This window comes from Microtus oregoni, unplaced genomic scaffold (genome assembly GCF_018167655.1).
Source record: "Microtus oregoni isolate MIOR12 unplaced genomic scaffold, Mior012 000016F_ref0000370, whole genome shotgun sequence".
Classification (NCBI taxonomy): Eukaryota; Metazoa; Chordata; class Mammalia; order Rodentia; family Cricetidae; genus Microtus; species Microtus oregoni.
In genome coordinates, this window is record NW_024543075.1 from 15689479 (window position 1) to 15712067 (window position 22589).

Sequence of the window (22589 nt, forward strand, 5' to 3'; positions counted from 1 at the left end):
ACACTGCTGTGCTATTCCCTCCTTTTCTTGGAGTTGATAAAATTGCTTATTTTAGCTCTGTCTTTAAACCCATTATTTACTTGAGCTAATTTGAAAGGGAAACTTTATTCTTTTCAACCAGAAAGACTTAACTAAAGCTTGGTTCCGTAAAAATGGCCTCTATTCTTCGTCCTTGAGACACACACTCTGCCTCATTCATGCTCCCTCTCTGAGAAAGAGAGGAGTGTCATGTGACACTTTCATCTCCATAAGCCCAGTGATTAACAAACACATCCCTTAGAGAGGAACCTCAGGCTCCAGACCAAACACCCCAGAGGATGGTTAAGTGCGCAGAATATAATAAACCCAAGCTTGGGCATAAAAGTCTAGATAACTTAAAGTATATACATATCCAATTTAGTTTTCCAGAAGATTAAAAAGCTAGAGATTTAGACACAGGTTATATTACCTTGGTTGCTAAAACATCCCAGTAGGAGGATTTACTGACATTCTCTCTCCCTCTCTCTCTCTCTCTCTCTCTCTCTGTATGCATGTGTGTGCATGTACATGCGTGTGTGGTCCATGCACACACAGGCACACTGGGCACCTTCTGAGAATCTCTCCTTGTGAGTGCCCTGTACTTTACACGGACTCAACACCTTCTAAGCTTATGTTGTCTTATTTTTCCGAAGTTTAATTTTGACCAAAGGAAAAAAAAAATCAGTTGGGTGTAAATGAGATTTTTTTTTCAGATTTGATTATCTAATTAAGATCATTCCCAGCCCCTAAAGCAAGAACTGTGAATACTCTACCTAAGAAGGCTTCCTTAATTTCAGTCTTGTCTGTCCGCCGGATAATTTTCACCACACAAATAACAGCCAAGGGTGTGAGGAAAGAAATTGCCTGGAAGAAACAACAAAAAAGCCCTCGTGAGGACTCTGATTTGCTTCGGATGTGGCAGTTCATAATTAGTCTCCGTTAACTTCAACTCGCTAGTCAAATGACCTTACCGAACTGACCTCAAACAAAGAAGGGCAATTTGTCTCTACTGAGCGAAAACACAGGCTTGGAAGGCTGGAGGTCTGATTGCAGGTTCTAATTGATTTGTAATTGCTGGGAGCCACATTGAAAGTGGGAGCTTTTTAAAGAATAAAAAATAGTGTATAATTATGATAGTTCATTGGCAGTAGTAAACCCTGGAAACACCAGACGTGTGTGTGTGTGTGTGTGTGTGTGTGTGTGTGTGTGTGTAGGGTGTATGATTGCAGGCTCTGGTTTCACCTCCTTAGAAACGTGAGAGGGTAAACCTTTTTAATGAGAGTCAATCAACTCATTCCCCTTTGAACCTCTTCTGTTGAATATCCATTTTTTTTCTTTTAGGTTAGAAGGGAATTTTTTCATACAAATTCTTCCTCCCAACTTCACAAGATAGAGAATCATCTGGAAATCAAACCTCCAGATATGTTGGTAAGGGAGTTTCCAGATTGGGTTAGTTCATGTAGCAAGGTGCAACCTAACTGTGAGCAGTATATTCCGTGGGTAGGGTCCCAGATAGAATGACAAAGATAAAGAGACTGCATCCCAGCACTCCTCTCTCTCTCTCTCTCTCTCTCTCTCTCTCTCTCTCTCTCTCTCTGTCTTCCTTCCTGACTCAGATGCAACATGACCAGCCACCTCCTGCTTCTACTGACGTGACTTCCCCACCATCATGGACTGTATCCTCTCAAACTGTAAGCCAAAATAAATTGATTCTTCCTTAAGTTGTTTTTCACCAGGTCTTTGACTATAGCAACAAGGAGCGTAACTAAGGTACATCTACCCAAATACACATTGGAATGAAGGTGGTGGGGTTCACATGCAGCCAGGCTCATCATAAAGCACCCTATGAGACCGTTCCTGTATTAGAAGTATTTAAGGCTCATGATAGCTCTGAGATAATTTCTTGGGTTCAGAGATCAGCCTGGAGACACACAGCTTCTAAGTTAGAAGGCTGATCTTCTAAACCAAGTTTTCTGCCTCCAATATGGAGTTTCTTTAGTTGCTGGTGCCACCAGGAGGGAAAGTTTTTACTTAATTCTTCATGTGTAACATCTCAGGACAACAGTGTCTGGATGGACCGAACACTGCATCAATCAGGAAGTGATAGGAAGGGGTAGTAACTATAGACCCCTCATGTTCCCACTTAGGAATTAGTTAACATGCTCAGAAGAGGCATTACCTTTCACAGAAGAGCTTCCTCATAAGACAAAGTCATGGACAGAATTCATGCACATGACCATGACCTTTCAAAACAGCTTCTTCCCATTTCACTCAACTATTTTGAGCACTCCTCTTTGGTTTCCACCTTCAGAGATGACTTGTGAGACACCAAAAAGCCTTCCTTCTTATTTGCCGACATGTTTTTGTGACCACGAGAGGTAGTAACTGATTTGGGGTTGTACCCTTAGTAGTTAATGATTCTGGCTGACATGGGCTATTTGAAAATCACTGATAGAACATGGAAGTCAACTGCTTATAGCTGAATAGCCCCAGGGCTTGCTGGTGATACACTTATGCGACTGGTCTGGGGACTGAGGATCTCAAACAGTCCTGATGCTGTTGATTGAGAAATACATCTTCACATTCAGACCCTGAAAACCAACATCTGGAGTATCACCTTCTCACAGCCAAGACCACAACCAAGGCTCAAGTATCCTTTTTGACTCCAAATGCAAACATCAACCTCTAAGTATAGTTCACGCCACATGCTACCAAAGAGGAGAGAGAAACTCAACAAATAGTGGCCTGTAAGGAAAACCACACCAAGTCAAGCCTTAATAGAATAACACAGAACAGAAAAAAGTGTTGAGAGACAACCCTAGCCGGCATGCTCTCATGTGTGTAAGCAGAAATAAAACTCCAAATGATATACGAACAGAAAAGGCTTTCCCATGAGGCCCCGAAGGCTGGCAAAAGGGATTTTAGAGTAGGATGTTTTGGTCCCAATAGGGAATAGAGTATCAGGTAAGAAACATGCAGGCTCACCGCCAGGAATGAGAGCTAGGGAGTCACGGGGACCCATGGTAAGGACCTTTCTTTAAACATCATTCCCTGCCACAGATCTGCTTTTAATTAGGTCTCCCTCCCTCTGCTGCTGCCCAAACCAGCCTTCACTGTACCCACTCTGCAGCTTCCTAAGTCAGAGCTGTTGGGATCATTTTTATGACCACCAATCACCTGCTTACTGAGCCAGTACTAAGCACAGGGTGGGCCCGGGGACAGTTCAGTTCCCCCACTTTAAGAGCTCCAGGAAAGCGCTGCAACCTGCCAGAGCACCCAGCTCCATCTCCAAACAGAAGTATTTGTGGCCAGCTACAGGGTATGATCTCTCCCGTGTCCTAGCAACAGGAGGGGCATCAGTCTCATGCCTTTGTCCTGGCCATGCACGGCCCTTCAGAACGATGTGATTTCCAATGGCCGTGACCCACAGGTTGAAGACCAGTGCCCCACATCGTCTAGTGCATTTGAATACTTGTCCCCAGTATGCTGGAAAAGTATGTCACTGGGGGCTTTGTGTTTGGAAAGCCATAAATCACTCGTTTCCTGCTTGTAGTTTAAGATGTAAGCTCTGAGGGAACAGAGAGCCCACGCAGAACAGAGATATGTCTAGATTTACCATCCCCTCCCCGTTTGTTACCGGGTGTCTCATCATACCCCCAAATGAATGTAGCATGTATTCAGAGTACACCCCAGGGTACCAGGACCTCACAAGGGATGAAAGTGGTCTCCACACTAACTCCCTCACCTCAGTAGAGGAACTGGGCAAAGGGAAAGTGTTGGAAACAATAAAGAACCGAGGACCTCAGGCATCTTGCCCAAGTAGTATATGACCACCGTCTCCAAGTGGGTTCCCCCTTGTACACCCACCAGTGAATCCCACACAGGAAATGCCCCCAGTGTCCAGATACTACTCCATCTAGAAATAGGGTCTGCCTCAGCACCGCTGGAAAGCGTGATGCTCTCCCAGATGTGTCCAGGAAAGGCAAGGCTGGAGCAGCCCATCTGCTGTGGGAGGCTGTGACCAGGGCAGGAAGGATTAACACCAAGGGAGTTAAGTCCACAGCATTCCAATGTCAGGATTCTAGTTGGGAAGGAGGCTGTCAAGGCTCATTCATGTCACAACACAGGGTCAAAGCGCCTATAGCTCTGGCACCTTACATAAAAGTGGGCAGCGAAGTGATCTTAAAGACAACTCCAACGTACACAGACACCCAGCCAAGGCCCCACTTTGGGTAAACAATGGCAACCTGTCACCAAGGGAAGGGCCATCAAAGACTTAAAAAGAGACTACAAATTAAACTGTCTGTCACCAGCATAGTGTGTCTCTCCCCTTCCGTCCTCTCTCCGCACTGAGTAGCTCCCATCTTCCTTAAAAGCTTCCCAGAATAGGAAATCCTCCTAGCAAGTCATCACAGTGACAGGAAGATTCTGGGAGAGGAAATCAAGTGAGCGCTAGCTGCAACCAGAAGAGACAAAGAAAATGAGTTGCGTGATTCCTTGAAAGACAAGGGGAAAGTCTCAGAATCCTCTTCTCCGTCTCCCATTTAAGTCTAAATTGCTCTTCAGAGGTTTTCCAGCAGCGTTGAACAGCCCAGCTCACGTTTGTGTCTGTGCCCCCACTAGAATAGGAGCCACGTCATATCCAGGCCTGCATCGCTACCACCCAGCCCTGGGCGTGGCTCACGGCAGCTCCTTCATCACTGGGTAGTGAGGAACAACGGTGATCAGCATTGAAACGAAGGTGCTCATCATCTGGCTCCATCCCTGCCTCCTCTGCCCCCTCACCCTACAGATACTTCCCCATAAACTCTGACTCAGTTCACCCGATCATTATTCCCCAATAAACCCTGACTCAGTGGGCCCCCACGGCCCTTTACTCCCACTTTGGAGCCTTAATGTCTGCATTTCCTGTGTGTCACATGCTGGCACCATCTCGCCACCTCACCCCAGTCCAAAGGTAGCATCACGGCATAAGGGCTTCTCAGTGTTCTGAGAGGGTCTGGTCTAGCTTCTAACAGTTGTAGGACCTCGGTAAAGATTTTTTGGCTTTTCATCCTGAAATTACTGAGCTGATGACAAAATGGCGCCATCGGAAATCCTGAGAAGCGTTACTGAGACGTTACTGAGACGTTACGATGAGCTCAAGTGCTGTTCTCAAGAAACTGTGGCCACCGTGGTAGCTCGTGATGGTGGGAGTGATGTGGATGGGGATAGATGATAGTGATGAGGACGGTGGTGAGGAAGATGGTGGTGAAGATGATGATGATGATGCTCCCAAAAAATTTACTGAATCTCCCCTTTGACCTTTTCAAAAGTGAGAACCCTCGCCGGGCGATGGTGGTGCACGCCTTTAATCCCAGCACTCGGGAGGCAGAGGCAGGCGGATCTCTGGGAGTTCGAGACCAGCCTGGTCTACAGAGCTAGTTCCAGGACAGGCTCCAAAGCCACAGAGAAACCCTGTCTCAAAAAACCAAAAAAAAAAAAGTGAGAACCCTCAAAGTCTGGTCAACAATTTATTAAGGAGTGTAATGAAAAAAGAAACTCATGAAAACAGAACAAGGTAGACTGTGCTGCTGATCCAGCTGCCATTATCTTGGCAACCACAAGGCTTGCTCCAACCTCCCAAGAGAAAGAGCATGCAACCTCCTCCTCAGTTTTATCCAGTCATGTATCCAGAGAAAATCATGCCCATAGGGCTTGTCATCCTAAATGTCATTGGCCAAATAGATCAAATTTCCACAATACTTTCCAGATCCTATTTTATATCAGAGTATATATGCAAGGTCCCTGAGGGTATGGTTTATACCTGACCTGCCTTCCTGTTAAAATGCAAGCTAGGGATTTTCTGAGGATGTCAATACCACTTACATTTGACCAAGGAATTTTGAAACACACAAACACACATGCATCCATGCATGCACACGCATGCACACTGCTGACCTGGAGCCACTAATTACTTGAAAAACATTTTAGTTAGGAAGTTAGAAAATTCACATTCAGAAGAAAACATTCCAACCTACATAAAAGATCCAAGACTTTATGAATGAAAGAATGAAATTTAGGCCAGTGAGGTGGACAAGGTCAGTAAAGGTACTGCCTGCCAAACCTCCACTACCTGCGTCCCACCACTGGAACCCATACAGAATGAGGAGAGGACCAACTCTCACAAGCTATTCTCTGACTGTGACAGGCACACCATGCCACGTGTGCATGCATGCACTTACACACACACACACACACACACACACACACACACACAGCAGACAGATGAGCCTCCAAGAGAAACTGACCTAGATTAGACTAGTACAGGAGACTGTACGCTCCACTGAACAGTCTTCTGTAGACACTGGGAAAGTTTTCCAGAATCCAAAGTTGACAGACAACAGCTCACAGTAAGTTCTTAATGAAATCTAGATGAACGAATCTAATCAGAGGACAGTACTTTCCACCTGTGGCTGCAGGTACTTTACACGTCCCTTCTGCTCTCCTGCTGCCTTCGCGGACTGCGCTGACTCTTGTAGCCACATGCATGAGTGTCGTCAACCACTCTTAACAAAGCAAAAGGCTGAAGCTGCTTAATTATAAGGTTAGAGAGTGAGCCAGTGCATGGAGCCAAATCCATGCTGATTCCTCAAGAATCACGGTACCGAATAACGTTTTGGCTTTTCATCCAAACCTAAATAACCTTTTGGCATCTCATCCAAACCATTGGCGATACACAAACTGTCTCATCCCACTTGTGTCTATAGCCAGGACGTTTGTAGCATCTGCAGCCGGTCTTCAAAACAGTCCATTGTTTAGAAATCTAGGCCAGAGCTACAAATTTCTCTCACTGTCCCGTGTGAACATTCATCTCCAAATTGCATTTTACGGCACATGAAATGCAAAACCCTGGGAAGAATGGATCTGAGTGATAAACAGATGTTTCCCCCTAATTGTGCTGTGAAGTCATTAGCCACACACTGGTTCCTTCATATCTAGGATTTATTGAGTTAGGAGAGAATTGGAAAAGGATCTTATTGTAATATGTGAGTATTTGTTATGCTCTACTGCCAACCGACCTTAATAGTTCACTTTGCCTAAGATTTACAGAAATCTATTTTATTTTCCAAGCTGAAAAGTAATTATTAAAAGCAGCTGTAATAACACCTGAAGGTTCGTGCAGTATAGAAGGCATTTCAATCGCAGATATGAATATATTTCCAGCCATAGTTACTCAAGAAGCTTTCCTCTGAAATAAAGGGATTTCTTTCCAATAGCCCCGTGTGTACTGTCACTGTTCTGGAATAGTCACCGCAGTCTCCAGAAGCATGGGCGTAATGATGGGGCAACAGGAATCACCTTCAAGCCACTAGGCAGCCCATCTGGAAGCTTTGTTATTGTTTCCGGTGGAGGGAGTGTGTGACAGCTTCTTTTGCTAAAGAATGGCTCACTGGCGATGCCCCAAGAGTAACTGGGTATCAGTAAGGAGTTCCAGAAGCTCTGGAACATTCAGGGCAGTCTCCCGGTGGACAGCGGACCTACAGAGTTGGTTACTTGGATCTGACACTGTCATCCACCAGCTGTATGGCTTCAGGAAAGGTCCCTCCTCTGTCTGGAAGGTATTTCTGATCTATAAGCAGTGGGTAGTAAAGACTCCTTCCTCTGTGACATAGGCTGGGACTGTATGAGGCAGACTTTCCATAGGCACTGACACACAGGGAGGAAGAAGTAAAAGGCTGTAGTTGCCACGTGGGAAGTGAAGGAGGCAAAATAATCCCATTATATTCACCAGCTGCTTGGGTGTTTGCTCAGTTCTTCTAGGAGAGGGGCACAGACAACATCTAGTGGTGAGGCAATGAGGGAGGCTTTTTTCTTTGTGTTTGGGCATGTAATGTACACACGTGTATTTCTGCTGGCATGTCTGTGGGCGCACATATGTGTGTGTAGCGTGTATAGAGGTCTCTAGATGAAATTGGATGTCTTCCGCAATGGCGCTCCACCTTAGATATTGAGGTAGGATCTCATATTTGATCCTAGCGTGTACTGATTTGCCTAGTCTGGCTTTTATGCTTGCTGAGGGTAGTTTGCTTCTGCCTTCCATGTGCTGGGATTATGGGCTGGGCACCACACCCGCTCCGCGTTTACTTGAGTTCAGGGGATCCAATCTCCAGTCCTCCCATGGGGCAAGAACTTTGCCTAAGAAGCCACTCCCCAGCCCACCACAGGGTCATCTTGTCAGTGGTCAACAACTGCCTAATCCAAACCAGACGCATGGTTAGCAAAGCTCCCTACATGGACTTTCCTTAAAGGAAAAGGGGCAGGGATTCTTGTCACTAGCTTCTAGCCTGTTTTCACTACACTGACAATACGTGGAAACACTCACCATAAGTCAGGTAAGGAAATCTGTTCTCTCCCAAAGTGTTAGACAATCACAGTGTCTCAAGTAAGCCATCAGGGCTGCTCTTGAACTGGAAGTGAGTTTTAACTGGGTGGATCGTTTTTTTTCTTTATTTAAAGTTGACTAATGTCTTCAACAGGGGTTGACCAGTGAGGATCAAAGCCCATTTGGTTCAGAGTTGGAACAGTGGACATATCGGTCACCAAATCACGGGTACTTACAAACATGAGGCGCGTAGGTATGTTGTCTGACTGCACCAAAGGATTTTTATAGAGCCAGATCTCTTCCGGCTGGATGACTCTCTGGAACGGATCCAAAAACTCTGTAAAACTGAAACAAAATGAAGAAAGGGACATGAAAGCCTAGCATTCAGCTGCTGGGGACAGACCCTGGGAAGCCACTTCTGCATGCCCTAGGAGAGTCTTCCAGACTTCTGGGAAGGGGAGAATCAGCCCCGAGTGGTGGTCCTCAGCCAGGTCCAACTGGACAAAGACAAAGAGACACTGAGACTGTATAGTCTTCTGTTCTCCTGGCAGCAGGGACTCATTCTTGGTAAGGAAACAGCTCTGACACTGTTTTACAAAGACTCTAAGAATTCAGGCTCCTTACGTGAGCTGAAAGTTCACTTGCCACACAATGGCTCATGTGGGGTCAAGGCTAGGCCAGCTCACAGTGTCTGAGAACAAAATGGGTCTGAGACAGAAACGGGGACTCAGGTGTCTCCCTTGACCTACCCAGGGGACAAGAAGTGCCCTGCCCTCCCCGCTGTTGCCCAGATTAGGTCATGCTGCTACTACTCCCTCCACTAGGGGACAGAGGAAGGATGAGGAGACAGGACGTCCTTGGCCTGCTAATGGACTAGCTCTAGGCATCTTTCACCTTCATCTTTTCACCCGTGGAGAGCCCACCTCTGCCGTGAGAAGCCACCACACTCCCGAGCCTGGGCTACATCTCCATTAGTTGGACCACGGAAGCAATTATTAAAAAGGGAAGTGGTGGGAGTGTGGGAGACAGGCAATAGGAATTCACTTTTTTTAGATTTCAGCTATTAACCTCTGCCCAGCCTCTCCAACCCCATCTCCACCTAAACCTCATTCAGAAAGATTTCAGGCACGAATGGCTGGGGGCCAGAGCATCAGGAGGTTCCAGTCTTCCACTGCCAGGCTGAGAAATGTTGATCCTGATCTAATAGGCTGGGACTCGCCAAAGTGGTCCCTGGCAATGCGATGCCCGGGACCTGGAGAAGAGCAGAGGAATGGAGGCAACAGGATAGTCAGGGGCATACAACTACCCCAGTCAGAGATGCCTGCAGCATGGCCAGGAGGACGCATGGAAGGGCGTGTGGTTGAAGTCCGGTCCAAGCTTCTAGTTCGGTATACTAATGACCAAGATGAGGAACATGGGGTGGCAGCTAGAAGAAGAGGAGGACAGGATGATCCTCCAGGGACTTTTAGAGTACCTAGAGCCTTAGTCTTCCCACAGCCATCCCTGTTTCAGTCCTGGATCCAGGAATTCCCTCTGCCACAGGCGGAAGGAAGGAAGGAAGGAAGGAAGGAAGGAAGGAAGGAAGGGGAGGAAAAAAGAACAGTCACCCAAGAGCCAGGTTCTAGCCAAATTGGGGACCTTAGAACCTCAATTTGAATCCCAAACTTGGGTGTTATATGATCATGGTCTGTCGGTATCTTTCATGCCAATTTTCAACAATGACCCCACAAGTCAGTGACTGTAAGCTGAGAGCCACCTAGGATGTCTGACCCACTGGGAGGCTCCAATACTGTCAAACTTAATGTCACATCCATTCCGAGCAGCTTCACGGTATATTGTAATCCAGCGGACAGGCCTTGCAGTCAACTCGATCATGAATCTAAAAGAAGCAATTCCTGTCTGTTTCTACATGCCTCCCTGCCCTTCCTTCTCTTCTCCCTTCTCTGGGCCTTTACCTCTAACTGTGGGTGGGGTCCAATGCATTGGTGTACTTGGGAATTCCAAGAAGAGGCACCTTCGACAGCTCTGCTCAGCCCTGTGTCCACACCACTCCACCTGGAGTTGCTGAGAGTCACCTGACAAACACTTGCCAGTATAGCAGTCACTGCCATAGAAACCAGCCAAGCCCTCACCAACCTGAGCCCAGACTGTGTCTACTGCAAGCATGGGGCCCCACGTGTGCCAAGAACCAGGTCTGCAAAGCCGCCATGGGCCCTGGGTACTTTCTCTGAGGTAAGATGTGCCAAGCACCTACCTGAACATCAGGAAACTGCCCCCTGGCACAGAACCCCCACCATGAAGCTGCTCTCCATGCTACCGAGCAAAGCACTGCCCCTTTGTGGGCTGCAGTGTACACGCCTGCAAGGGGGAAGCCACAGCTGGAGGTGGGTGAGAACCTTCTAGAGGCTTCCTAGTCAGGTGGACAAGCAGTAGGGACAGGTCCTGGGGATGTGGATTTTAAATTATTCTCCTGGTGCTCTGCTCCAGCGCTGACCCAGGGATCCCTGAAGGATCTGTACTCGTGACTCCAAGAAACTTGAAGATGCAACCTTCATCGTTTACAATCCCGGTGTTTCAATCCAGCCCTGGCTCTGCAGAGCAGGGGAAGTCCTTTCCTTAACACCCCAATCATCAGTTTCCTCATCTGTGAACTGACCCTGTCTTACAGACCTGGCATGGAACTTACATTGAAAGAACACACATGGAGACTGGGCTGAAACCCAGTTGGTAGATGCTGGCCGAGCACGCACAAGGCCCCAGGCTTCTGTTCCTATCAACTAGGTGATGGTGTGCAACTATAATCCCAGCTCTCGGAGAGTGGAGGCAGGAGGATGGGTTGAAGCAGACTGGAGGCTAGCCTGGACTATATGAGAAAGGAAAGGAAAAACGACGGGAAAGGGGGAAATAGAGGGAGGGCAGAGAAAAATTAAAAAGCTGGGAAGAGGAAATGGGGGATTTTGAAACATACAGAATCCCCAACAAAATATAGGCAGAAAAGCTAGGATATATATTTTTTTTTCATTTACTGCCATACTCCAGTCTCTGGTGTGTGTTTCCTCTGGTTTTTAGTACTTTTTTTGACGGTGTCACAGATTACTCCCTGCTCCTGGGTGTTTTAAATGCATTTTAAACAAAACGAAAGGCAACAAAGCTTACTTAAAAGATGTTTTTAGGGGCTGGAGAGATGGCTCAGTGGTTAAGAGCATTGCCTGCTCTTCCAAAGGTCCTGAGTTCAATTCCCGGCAACCACATGGTGGCTCACAACCATCTGTAAAGAGGTCTGGTGCCCTCTTCTGGCCTGCAGACATACACACAGACAGAATATTGTATACTTAATAAATAAATAAAAAAAAAAGATGTTTTTAGGACATATAGGCTGTTTGTGAAAACTAAAATTTTTAGAGCGTTTCTGATTACTGTGACTTCACAATAAATCATCCAAAAATAATTGATTTCACTCGTGAGCTTCTGGCTTGGGAAATTCTTGGCATCCGGCTGAGGAGTTCTTACTTCACTGCTCTCTTACAATATCTTAGGACATCAGCTGGCACTGTAGCTGTCTGAGGGCCACGTTAGGTTATTCACCAACGACAGCCTGGCTGTAGCCGAACGGGAGTACCAACACATTCCCAGCCATCTGCATGTACTGAAAATTCCAGCATCCAGAGAGAAGTAGGCAAAAGCTAGCTGACTTTTCCTACCCAGCCCTGAGGATCACATAACCCCATTTTCAGGGTTTGGATGTTGATGACCCCCAAGGGCTCAGGTGTCTGAACACTTAGTCCCTAGGAGGTGCCATCGTTTGGGGAGGGTGTGGAACCTTTAGGAGATAGAGGAGGAAATGGGTCACCGAGGACAAGGTGATATTTGTTTATTTATTTTTACTTTGCGTGCACTAGTGTGTTGCCTGCATGTATGTTTGTGTGAGGGTGTTAGATCCCCTGGAACTGGAATTATAGACAGTTATGAGCTGCCATGTGGATACTGGGAATTGAACCCAGGCCCTCTAGGAGAGCAGCCAGTATTCATAACTGCTGAGTCATCTCTCCAGTCTCAAGACTTAACATTTATAGGCCCACCCTGTTTCCTGTCCCTGGTTTCCTAGTCTGTCCATATGTAAGTGAGCAGCCGTAGGCACCTGCCACCACATTGTAGAGCTGCTTCTGTGTGTTCTGCCATGATAGACTGTACCCCTAAACCATAGACTGTACCCCTAAACCATAGACTGTATCCCTAAACCATAGACTGTACCCCTAAACCATAGACTGTACCCCTAAACCGTGAGCCAGAAAAGACCCTTCATCCCTTAAGGGTTTTTATTGCTGCTGCTGTTTGCCAAGTGTTTGTTCATAGCAATGAGAAAACTAATGGATGCTGTCCGTGTGACCACACCTATGGGCAAGCCTTAAAGTGAGCCTCAAGGAAGGGAAACAGATGCCTCCTCCTGACAGGCATTGTAAGTCCTGACTACAGAAAAGCAAGTGGATGCAGAATATGGCTTCAGCCACCATAGGATGTTACTGTGATGCTTCCACAGGCCGCTGTCAGACACTTCAGAAGCCTGACTCCCCTCTTCTCCACAAAGCAGGCCACATGGCCAGGAGACCTAAACACAACACTGTGCAGTTTCCTTCCCGCTGTTGGTGTCCTGGGTACCTCTCTCTGTTCCTCTGTCTGTCTCTGTATCTGCCCCCTCTGGCGGTGTTCATGTAAACATGTGTGCATGTAAGAGAGAGGCCCGAGATCAACTCACCTCAGATCCTGTTCCTCACATGCATCCCCCTTGTGTTTGGACACAGGGCCTCTCAATGGGACTTGGAACTTGCCCATTAGTCTAGGCAGTCTTGACAGCAAGCTCTGGGGACCCCCCCTGATCCACCTCTCCAGCACTGGGGTCACAAGGATGTGTCACTGGACCCTTCATTGTAAGAAGCTAGCACAGGGATTGAACTCAGGTCCTTATGCTTTCCCGTCAGACACTTTACTCCAGTTATATCCCCAGCCCACGGGATTTACTTTCTAAAGGTCAGGTGCGATTTTTCTAAACGGTTGCCAAACACTGAGACTTTGAACAATCTCTCACTGTACCCTGACTAGCTGCAGCCAAAACACATCTATCAGGCAAATCGTATCTCCTGGGAACAGCAGTGCTAAGAAAGATAGATGTCCCTTCTCCAGCCACTGGCGTCGGCTTCAGAGAATCCAGACAGGAAGGCAGCTGCTCAGAGGACCCAGGGTTTATCAAAGCAAATGGGGTCAGAGAGGCACACGGAGGGTGGAGAAGCCTGGAGACTCAACAGTGCTTCCACGGGAAGGCACTGCTAGCCCTGGGGTATCCTTCCACAAAGCACTTCGGAAGTAGGCTATAGAGCGAGAAGTAGAAACTTTGGTTCTGGGGCTGGGGAGCGAGGTCCTTGCTGTACACATGGAGACCTGAGCTCCATCCCCAAAACCTCCATCAAAAAGCAAGGCCTGGGAGTGTGCACCTGTAATCCCACCACAGAGGAAGGCAGAGACAGGAAGATCCCTGGAGCTCACGGACCAGTCCCTTAGCCTACATGGTGTGTTCCAGGACAGTGATAGACTCTATCTCAAGGAATAATAATAAATAACCAAGGTTGGCGGCCATCTAAGAACAGCTGCAATCTCAGGAAAGACAAAGTGGTCCCCCAGCCTCCACATGCAACTGTACACACAAAGGGTACCTGCACATATGAGAACATGTGCGCGTGCGCACACACACACACACACACACACACACACACACACACACAGAAGCCTTGCTTCTTCATGAGCTGTGGAGGTACTGTCTCTAGTTACCTCATCACCAGGGCTCTGAGGACATCTAGCAGTTTGATGGGTCATAGGATCCCACACTTTAATGTGCTCAGGAAATACACGGGTGTCTTGTGACTACAGATCCAGGTACAAGAACACCTGTGAGCTGGCATTTCTAGAAAGCTTCCTTCCTGATGATGGCATGATGTTTATCTGTAGGTTATGACCCAGGGAGTCTGTCTCAACCTCAGACCTGCAATCTGGACCTTAACTTAGCAAACCCCAGGGGGGTTGGGGTACTCGCTATGAGTTGAGACTCAGTGTTCTCAGTAACAGCCAGGGTCTCCTAACCCTGGCCATTCAAGAGCCAGGTTCTCTTGTACTATTACTTTTCTGTAGACGGAATCCCCTTGGGAGCTACTCCAATTGTTTCAGAAGAAATTTCATGTCATTTTAATTATAAAACCAGCATGGTCTTCCATACGCCTGCTAAGCCTCAAAATAAATGCAGTATCATAGGATGACTGACTAGTCCTACAGAGTGACCACGGTCTCTGAACACAAGTCTGTTCTCTCTGAGAGGGGACAAAAACGTGGCCAAGGAGGCCCTCCCATTCTGCGAGTAAGGTCACACACACATATCACACTCATCCCATAAAGCCTTGAGTAGCATCTCAAACCCCACTGTGTCATACAAGGGGTGGGGGAGAAGGATGCTCCCTGATTGCTCATGACACAGCTTGAAGAATGGAGAAAACACAGAGTACGTTTTCACAGACATGATCCTAACTGTATGCTCCGAGATGCTCTCCTTGATTCATGCAGCATTCACACACAGAGCATTTGTTTAAACCTCCCTTATGCGCATCGCTCACACCCATAACAAACACACACAGACAGCACGCACAACCCAAATGCAGGCACATGCATCAAAACAGATTCAACTGAGTGGGGAGCGTGGAGAAGAGGAAACGCACTAAAGTTTACTGAACGAGAAAAGAGGCAGAGGAGTCAATGACAGGCAAAACACTAAAAGATGAAGGAGCGAGGCCAAAGCCGAAAGACAGAAAACCGAACCTTTTCCTCTGGGGGGGAACGTCACTCCCTTCCTCCTGCCTTCCTCTTTCAGTTGCTTGACTCTTCCAAGCAGCAGGTGCAGTTGTGGAGGGACGCACTACCACTGTGGCTGTCCTAGTCCGTTCACAGGCTGGTCACCCCTAGGTGATCTCAGATGAGGGCCGGAGTCTAGACCGGCACAAGACGTGTCACTGAGTTCACACCTACTCACGAACTCACACATGCTCACACACATACACATGCTCCTGTTCCCTGCGGTCAGTCCCATTTCCATAGCTTAACTTGGCTTCAGCACCTTAGCCAATGCACAGCTGATTCTATAGAAAGGGCACAGCAGGAGACGGTTTTTCTAACCCTTGCCAGGTTTTAGTCAATCCACGCACCATCTACAACATGCCTGGGGATATCTTCTAGCACAGATGACACTGTTCTGGTCCCTGTACTGTAAGTCACAAGATCCTGAGCTACAATCAACTGGAGCGGTGACAGAGGTCAAGGTCTTCAGTTCTGAGGCTAAGAACACTGTCTAGGCATTAGAGTGCTACCCCACTCTGCTTTGAGGAAATGTCTAGTTTGGGATACCTGGCTAGGTGGATTATTGAAGTCACACACACACACACACACACACACACACACACACACCCCAGCGCACAGACCCAGAGCCACTCCCTGTTTCTCCAGGGTCATTTCATTGAGTATGATAACAGATTCATTCTAAAGTTGGAAAACAGAAGAACAATCCATTTCAACAAATCCCTAGTGGAATTTAGAAATAGCGAGTTCCAGGCCAAGGGACACTAATGTCTTCTCTAATACAAATTCTCAAAGCTCTAGTTTTCTTACCTGCCAATACATACACAACTCTTCTAACCTGTTGGTCCATGGGCCTCTCCCCAAATAAGCAAATACCCTAGGGATAGCAAGTCAGGCACTTAGAAGCCATCCATTCCCCACCCCCAACTACTCCAATTACGCAGAAATAGGCACTTGTCAGTTCATTGACTTGGTCCAAATCTCCAACTCAGCACTAGCACTTGCCTCTTGGGTGGCTCGAGAAAGATCATTTAACTTCTTCTGAAATTTCACATCCCCCCCCCCCACCGCCAGTTCCTTGGGATGACCACACCTTCCAGGGCTGCTGAGAAAATTTTATTCACAGCATGAAATATTAGGAGCCCTAAAATTCCCACCATGAGAGGTGGTTGCTTTTCTTGACAATGTTTTTTTTTTATATAATTTTTATTTATTTATTTATTTTTAAATTTATTTATTTATTAAGGATTTCAGCCTCGTCCCCACAACCGCTTCCCATTTCCCTCCCCCTCCCCCGATCAAGTCCCCCCCCCTCATCTGCTCGAAGAGCAATCAGGGTTCCCTGACCTGTGGGAAGCCCAAGGACTGCCCACCTCTATCGAGGTCTCGTAAGGTGAGCATTCAAACTGCCTAGGCTCCCACAAAGCCAGTACGTGCAGTAGGATCAAAAACCCACTGCAATTGTTCTTGAATTCTCAGTATTCCTCATTGTCCGCTATGTTCAGCTAGTCCGGATTTATCCCATGCTTTTTCAGATCTAGGCCAGCTGGCCTTGGTGAGATCCCAATAGAACATCCCCATTGTCTTAGTGTGTGGGTGCACCCCTCGTGGTCCTGAGTTCCTTGCTCGTGCTCCGTCTCCTTCTGCTCCTGATTTGGACCTTGAGATTTCTGTCCGGTGCTCCCGTGTGGGTCTCTGTCTCTGTCTCCTTTCATCGCCTGATGAAGGTTAATATTCCTGAGGATGCCTATGTGTTTGTCTTTGGATTCACCTTATTTAGCTTCTCTAGGAACATGAATTATAGGCTCAATGTCCTTTATTTATGGCTAGAAACCAAATATGAGTGAGTACATCCCATGTTCCTCTTTTTGTGTCTGGCTTACCTCACTCAGGATAGTGTTTTCTATTTCCATCCATTTGTATGCAAAATTCAAGAAGTCCTTGTTTTTTACTGCTGAGTAATACTCTAATATGTATATATTCCATACTTCCTTCATCCATTCTTCCGTTGAAGGGCATCTAGGTTGTTTCCAGGTTCTGGCTATTACAAACAATGCTGCCATGAACATAGTTTAGCATATACTTTTGTTGTATGATAGGGCCTCTCTTGGGTATATTCCCAAGAGTGGTATTGCTGGATCCAGGGGTAGGTTGATCCCGAATTTCCTGAGAAACCGAAACACTGCTTTCCAGAGTGGTTGCACAAGTTTGCATTCCCACCAGCAATGGGTGAGTGTACCCCTTTCTCCACAACCTCTCCAGCAAAGGCTATCATTGGTGTTTTTTATTTTAGCCATTCTGACAGGTGTAAGGTGGTATCTTAAAGTTGTCTTGATTTGCATTTCCCTGATCGCTAAGGAAGTTGAGCATGACCTTAAGTGTCTTTTGGCCATTTGAAGTTCTTCTGTTGAGAATTCTCTGTTCAGATCAGTGCCCCATTTTATAATTGGGTTGATTAGCCTTTTACGGTCTAGTTTCTTGAGATCTTTATATATTTTGGAGATCAAACCTTTGTCAGTTGCAGGGTTGGTGAAGATCTTCTCCCAGTCAGTGGGTTGTCTTTTTGTCTTAGTGACAGTGTCCTTTGCTTTACAGAAGCTTCTCAGCCTCAGGAAGTCCCATTTATTCAATGATGCCCTTAGTGTCTGTGCTGCTGGGGTTATACATAGGAAGTGGTCTCCTGTGCCCATGTGCTGTAGAGTACTTCCCACTTTCTCTTCTATCAGGTTCAGTGTGTTCGGACTGATATTGAGGTCTTTAATCCATTTGGATTTGAGTTTTGTGCATGGTGATAGATATGGATCTATTTTCATTCTTCTACAGATTGACATCCAGTTTTGCCAACACCATTTGTTGAAGATGCTCTCTTTTTTCCATTGTATACTTTTAGCTCCTTTATCGAAGATCAGGTGTTCATAGGCTTATGGGTTAATGTCAGGGTCTTCTATTCGATTCCATTGGTCGACTTCTCTGTTTTTATGCCAATACCAAGCTGTTTTCAATACTGTAGCTCTGTAATAGAGTTTGAAGTCAGGGATGGTAATGCCTCCAGACAAACCTTTATTGTATAAGATTGTTTTGGCTATCCTGGGTTTTTTGTTTTTCCATATAAAGTTGATTATTGTCTTCTCCAGATCTGTGAAGAATTTTGATGGGATTTTGATGGGGATTGCATTGAATCTATAGATTGCTTTTGGTAGAATTGCCATTTTTACTATGTTGGTCCTCCCAATCCAAGAGCAAGGGAGGTCTTTCCATTTTCTGGTGTCTTCTTCAATTTCTTTCTTCAAAGACTTATAGTTCTTGTCAAGTAGATCTTTCACTTCCTTGGTCAGGGTTACCCCAAGGTATTTTATGCTATTTGTGGCTATCGTGAAAGGTGATGCTTCTCTGATTTCCCTCTCTGCTTCCTTATCCTTGGTGTATAGGAAGGCAACTGATTTTTTGGAGTTGATCTTGTATCCTGCCACGTTACTAAAGTTGTTTATCAGCTGTAGGAGTTCTTTGGTAGAATTTTTGGGGTGGCTTATGTACACTATCATATCATCTGCAATTAACGAAAGCTTAACTTCTTCCTTTCCAATACGAATCCCCTTGATCTCCTTATGTTGTCTTATTGCTATTGCTAGAATTTCAAGCACTATATTGAAGAGGTATGGCGAGAGTGGACATCCTTGTCGTGTTCCTGATTTTAGTGGGATGGCTTTGAGTTTTTCTCCGTTTAATTTAATGTTAGCTGTTGGCTTGCTGTAAATAGCTTTTATTATATTTAGGTAGGACCCTTGTATCCCTATTCTCTCCAAGACCTTTATCATAAAGGGGTGTTGAATTTTGTTGAATGCTTTTTCCGCATCTAGTGAAATGATCATATGGTTTTTTTCTTTCAGTTTATTTATATGGTGGATTACATTGATAGATTTGCGTATGTTGAACCAGCCCTGTATCTCTGGGATGAAGCCTACTTGATCATAATGGATAATTTTTCTTATGTGTTCTTGGATTCGGTTTGCCAGTATTTTATTGAAAATTTTTGCGTCGATGTTCATGAGTGAGATCGGTCTGTAATTCTCTTTCTTGGTTGGGTCTTTTTGTGGTTTTGGTATCAGGGTAACTGTAGCTTCATAAAAGGAATTTGGCAATGACTCTTCTGATTCTATATTGTGAAATACATTAAGGAGTATAGGTATTAGTTCTTCTTGGAAGTTCTGGTAGAATTCTGCATTGAAACCATCTGGTCCTGGGCTTTTTTTCGAAGGGAGATTTTTGATAACCATTTCTAATTCTTCGCGAGAAACCGGTCTATTTAGATCATTCACCTGGTCTTGGTTTAGCTTTGGTATATGATACTTATTTAAAAAAATGTCCATTTCTTTTGTATTTTCCAGTTTTGTGGCATACAGGCTTTTGTAGTAAGATCTAATGATTCTCTGAATTTCCTCTGTGTCTGTGGTTATGTCCCCCTTTTCATTTCTGATCTTATTTATTTGCGTGTTCTCTCTCTGTCGTTTAATTAGTTTGGATAGGGGTTTGTCGATCTTGTTGATTTTCTCCAAGAACAAGCTTTTTGTTTCATTGATTCTTTGGACTGTTTTCTGGGTTTCTATTTTGTTGATTTCAGCCCTCAGTTTTATTATTTCCAGTCTTCTACTTCTCCTGGGCGCGTCTGCTTCTTTTTTTTTCTAGAGCTTTCAGGTGTGTTTTTAAGTCCCCAATGTATGCATTCTCCGTTTTCTTTAAGTGGGCACTTTGTGCTATGAACTTTCCTCTTAGCACTGCTTTCATTGTGTCCCATAGGTTTGAGTATGTTGTCCCTTTATTTTCATTAAATTCAAGGAAGATTTTAATTTCTTTCTTGATTTCTTCCTTGACCCAGGTGTGGTTCAGTAGTTGACTGTTCAGTTTCCATGAGTTTATCGGTTTTTTTGGGGGCAGCGTGGTTGTTGCCTTCTAACTTTAATCCGTGATGATCTGATAAGACACAGGTGGACACTGATATTTTTTTGTATCTGTGGAGGTTTCCTTTGTTTCCGAGTATGTGGTCAATTTTTGAGAAGGTTCCATGAGCTGCCGAGAAGAAGGTATATTCTTTCCTATTTGGGTGGAATGTTCTATAGATGTCTGTTAAGTCCATTTGCTTCATTACCTCCAATAATTCTCTTAATTCTCTATTAGGTTTCTGTCTGATTGACCTGTCCCTTGGAGAGAGAGGTGTGTTGAAGTCTCCTACTACTAGTGTGTGTGGTTTGATGTCCGCCTTGAGTTCTAGTAATATTTCTTTTACATAAGTAGGTGCTTTTATATTGGGGGCGTATATATTCAGGATTGAGACGTCCTCCTGATGAATTGTTCCTGTTATGAGTATAAAGTGACCGTCTCGGTCTCTTCTGATTGATTTTAGTTTGAAGTCAGTTTTGTTAGAAATTAGTATGGCCACACCTGCTTTTTTCTTAGGACCATTTGCTTGAAACACCTTTTCCCAACCCTTTACTCTGAGTAGGTGCCTGTCTTTGTGGTTCAGATGTGTTTCTTGCAAACAGCAGAATGTTGGATCCTGTTTTCGTATCCAATCTTTTAGCCTGTGCCTTTTTATAGGTGAATTGAGCCCATTAATATTAAGTGATATTAATGACCAGTGGTTGTTTACTCCGGTTATTCTTATTGCTTTTGGTAGTAGAGATTGTGTGTCTCCTTTCTTTGAGATGTGCTCGTGAAGGGTCATTAGATGCCTGGGTTATTGTTGGCAGTGTTGGATTCCTTGGGTTGCGATTTTCCTTCTATTACTTTCTGTAGGGCTGGATTTGTGGCTACGTATTGTTTAAATTTGTTCTTATCCTGAAATGTCTTGTTTTCTCCGTTGATAGTGAACGATAGCTTGGCTGGGTAAAGTAGTTTGGGTTTGCATCCATGGTCTCTTAGCTTCTGCAGAACCTCTATCCAGGACCTTCTGGCTTTCATAGTTTCCATCGAGAAGTCAGGTGTAAGTCTGATCGGTTTACCTTTATAAGTTACTTGCCCTTTCTCTTTTGCAGCTCTTAATATTCTTTCTTTAACCTGTATATTTTGTGTTTTGATTATTATATGGCGAGGAGATGTTTTTCTTTGATCCAGTCTGTTTGGTGTTCTGTATGCTTCTTGAATATTTAAATGAATATCTTTCTTTAAGTTGGGAAAGTTTTCTTCCATAATTTTGTTGAAAATATTTTCTGGGCCTTTGAGCTGTGACTCTTCTCCTTCTTCTATTCCTATTATTCTTAGGTTTGGTTTTTTTATTGTGTCCCATAGTTCCTGAATGTTTTGTGTTGAGAATTTGTTGGCTTTGCTGTTTTCTTTGATCTGTTCGTTTATTTTCTCTATGGTGTCCTCAGCATCTGAGAGTCTTTCTTCTAGCTCTTGTATTCTATTGATTATGCTTATTTCTGTAGACTCTGCTCGTTGGCCTAGATTTTCCATATCCAGCTGGTCTTCAGTTTGTATTTTCTTCTTTGCCTTCATTTCAGTTTTCAATTCTTGAACTGTTTCCATTACCTGTTTGATGGTTTTTTCTTGGTTTCCCAGGGTATCATGTACGTATTTACTCATTTCTTCAAACTTTTTGTTATACTTCTCATCCATTTCTATAAGGGCATTTTTTACATGTTGTTTAAGGGACTCTATTATCTTCATAAAGTCGATTTTTTCCACTTCTTCTGTGTTAGGTTGTTCAAATACTTCTGTTGTAAGATCATTGGGTTCTGATGTTTTCATGTTGTTTTTCGGATTATTGGGTGAGTTCTTGCCTTGGCGCCTGCCCATCTCCTCCTATTGATCCTATCCAATGGGTCCTTTAGAAACCGGATCAGGTTTCCCTGCTGGCCAAGGGCTCCGCTTACAAAATGCCCTCACTCTCTTTCGTGGTTCCTGCTGCAGGCCAAGAACCCTCTCACCCCTCCGAGGGCTCTTCAGGACAGGACAAGGCTCCCCTTGTGCCAGTGACCTGGCCAACCAAAGGCCTACCTCTTTGATTCAATTGTAGTAGGGCGATCTGCTCTCCTTATTGCACGCCTGTCCCCGCCGCTTGGGTCTGGCCGCCGCTCCGCCGCGTCTGGCGCCGCCGCCGCTCAGCCGCCTTTTCTTGACAATGTTAACAAGCCGTGACTCCCATGGGAGGATGACTGGGTCTAAGCTGTCCTCCTCCTTCAAGTGGCCCTGAGGACAGTGGGATTATGTGTTGGGGAGGGGCTCAGACAGAAGAGTGGTTACAACTGCCGCTTGACTTTGGCCATTCCATGAGCCAGCTGTGGCCCAGAAAGCTGTGTCTAAACCCTGAGATCTATAGGGG

At 45.4% G+C, this 22589-nt stretch overlaps 1 protein-coding gene across 1 annotated transcript in view; it reads right to left on the reverse strand.

The window, feature by feature from the left end:
- Plpp4 (phospholipid phosphatase 4) overlaps positions 1-22589 on the reverse strand; it is a 128584-nt gene that overhangs the window by 63329 nt on the left and 42666 nt on the right. Inside the window, exons 2-3 of the mRNA XM_041666746.1 lie at positions 8620-8728; positions 792-882 (exon numbers count right to left, since the gene is read on the reverse strand). Of these exons, the coding sequence (XP_041522680.1) occupies positions 792-882; positions 8620-8728 (200 nt within the window). The remainder of the gene's footprint in view (positions 1-791; positions 883-8619; positions 8729-22589) is intronic.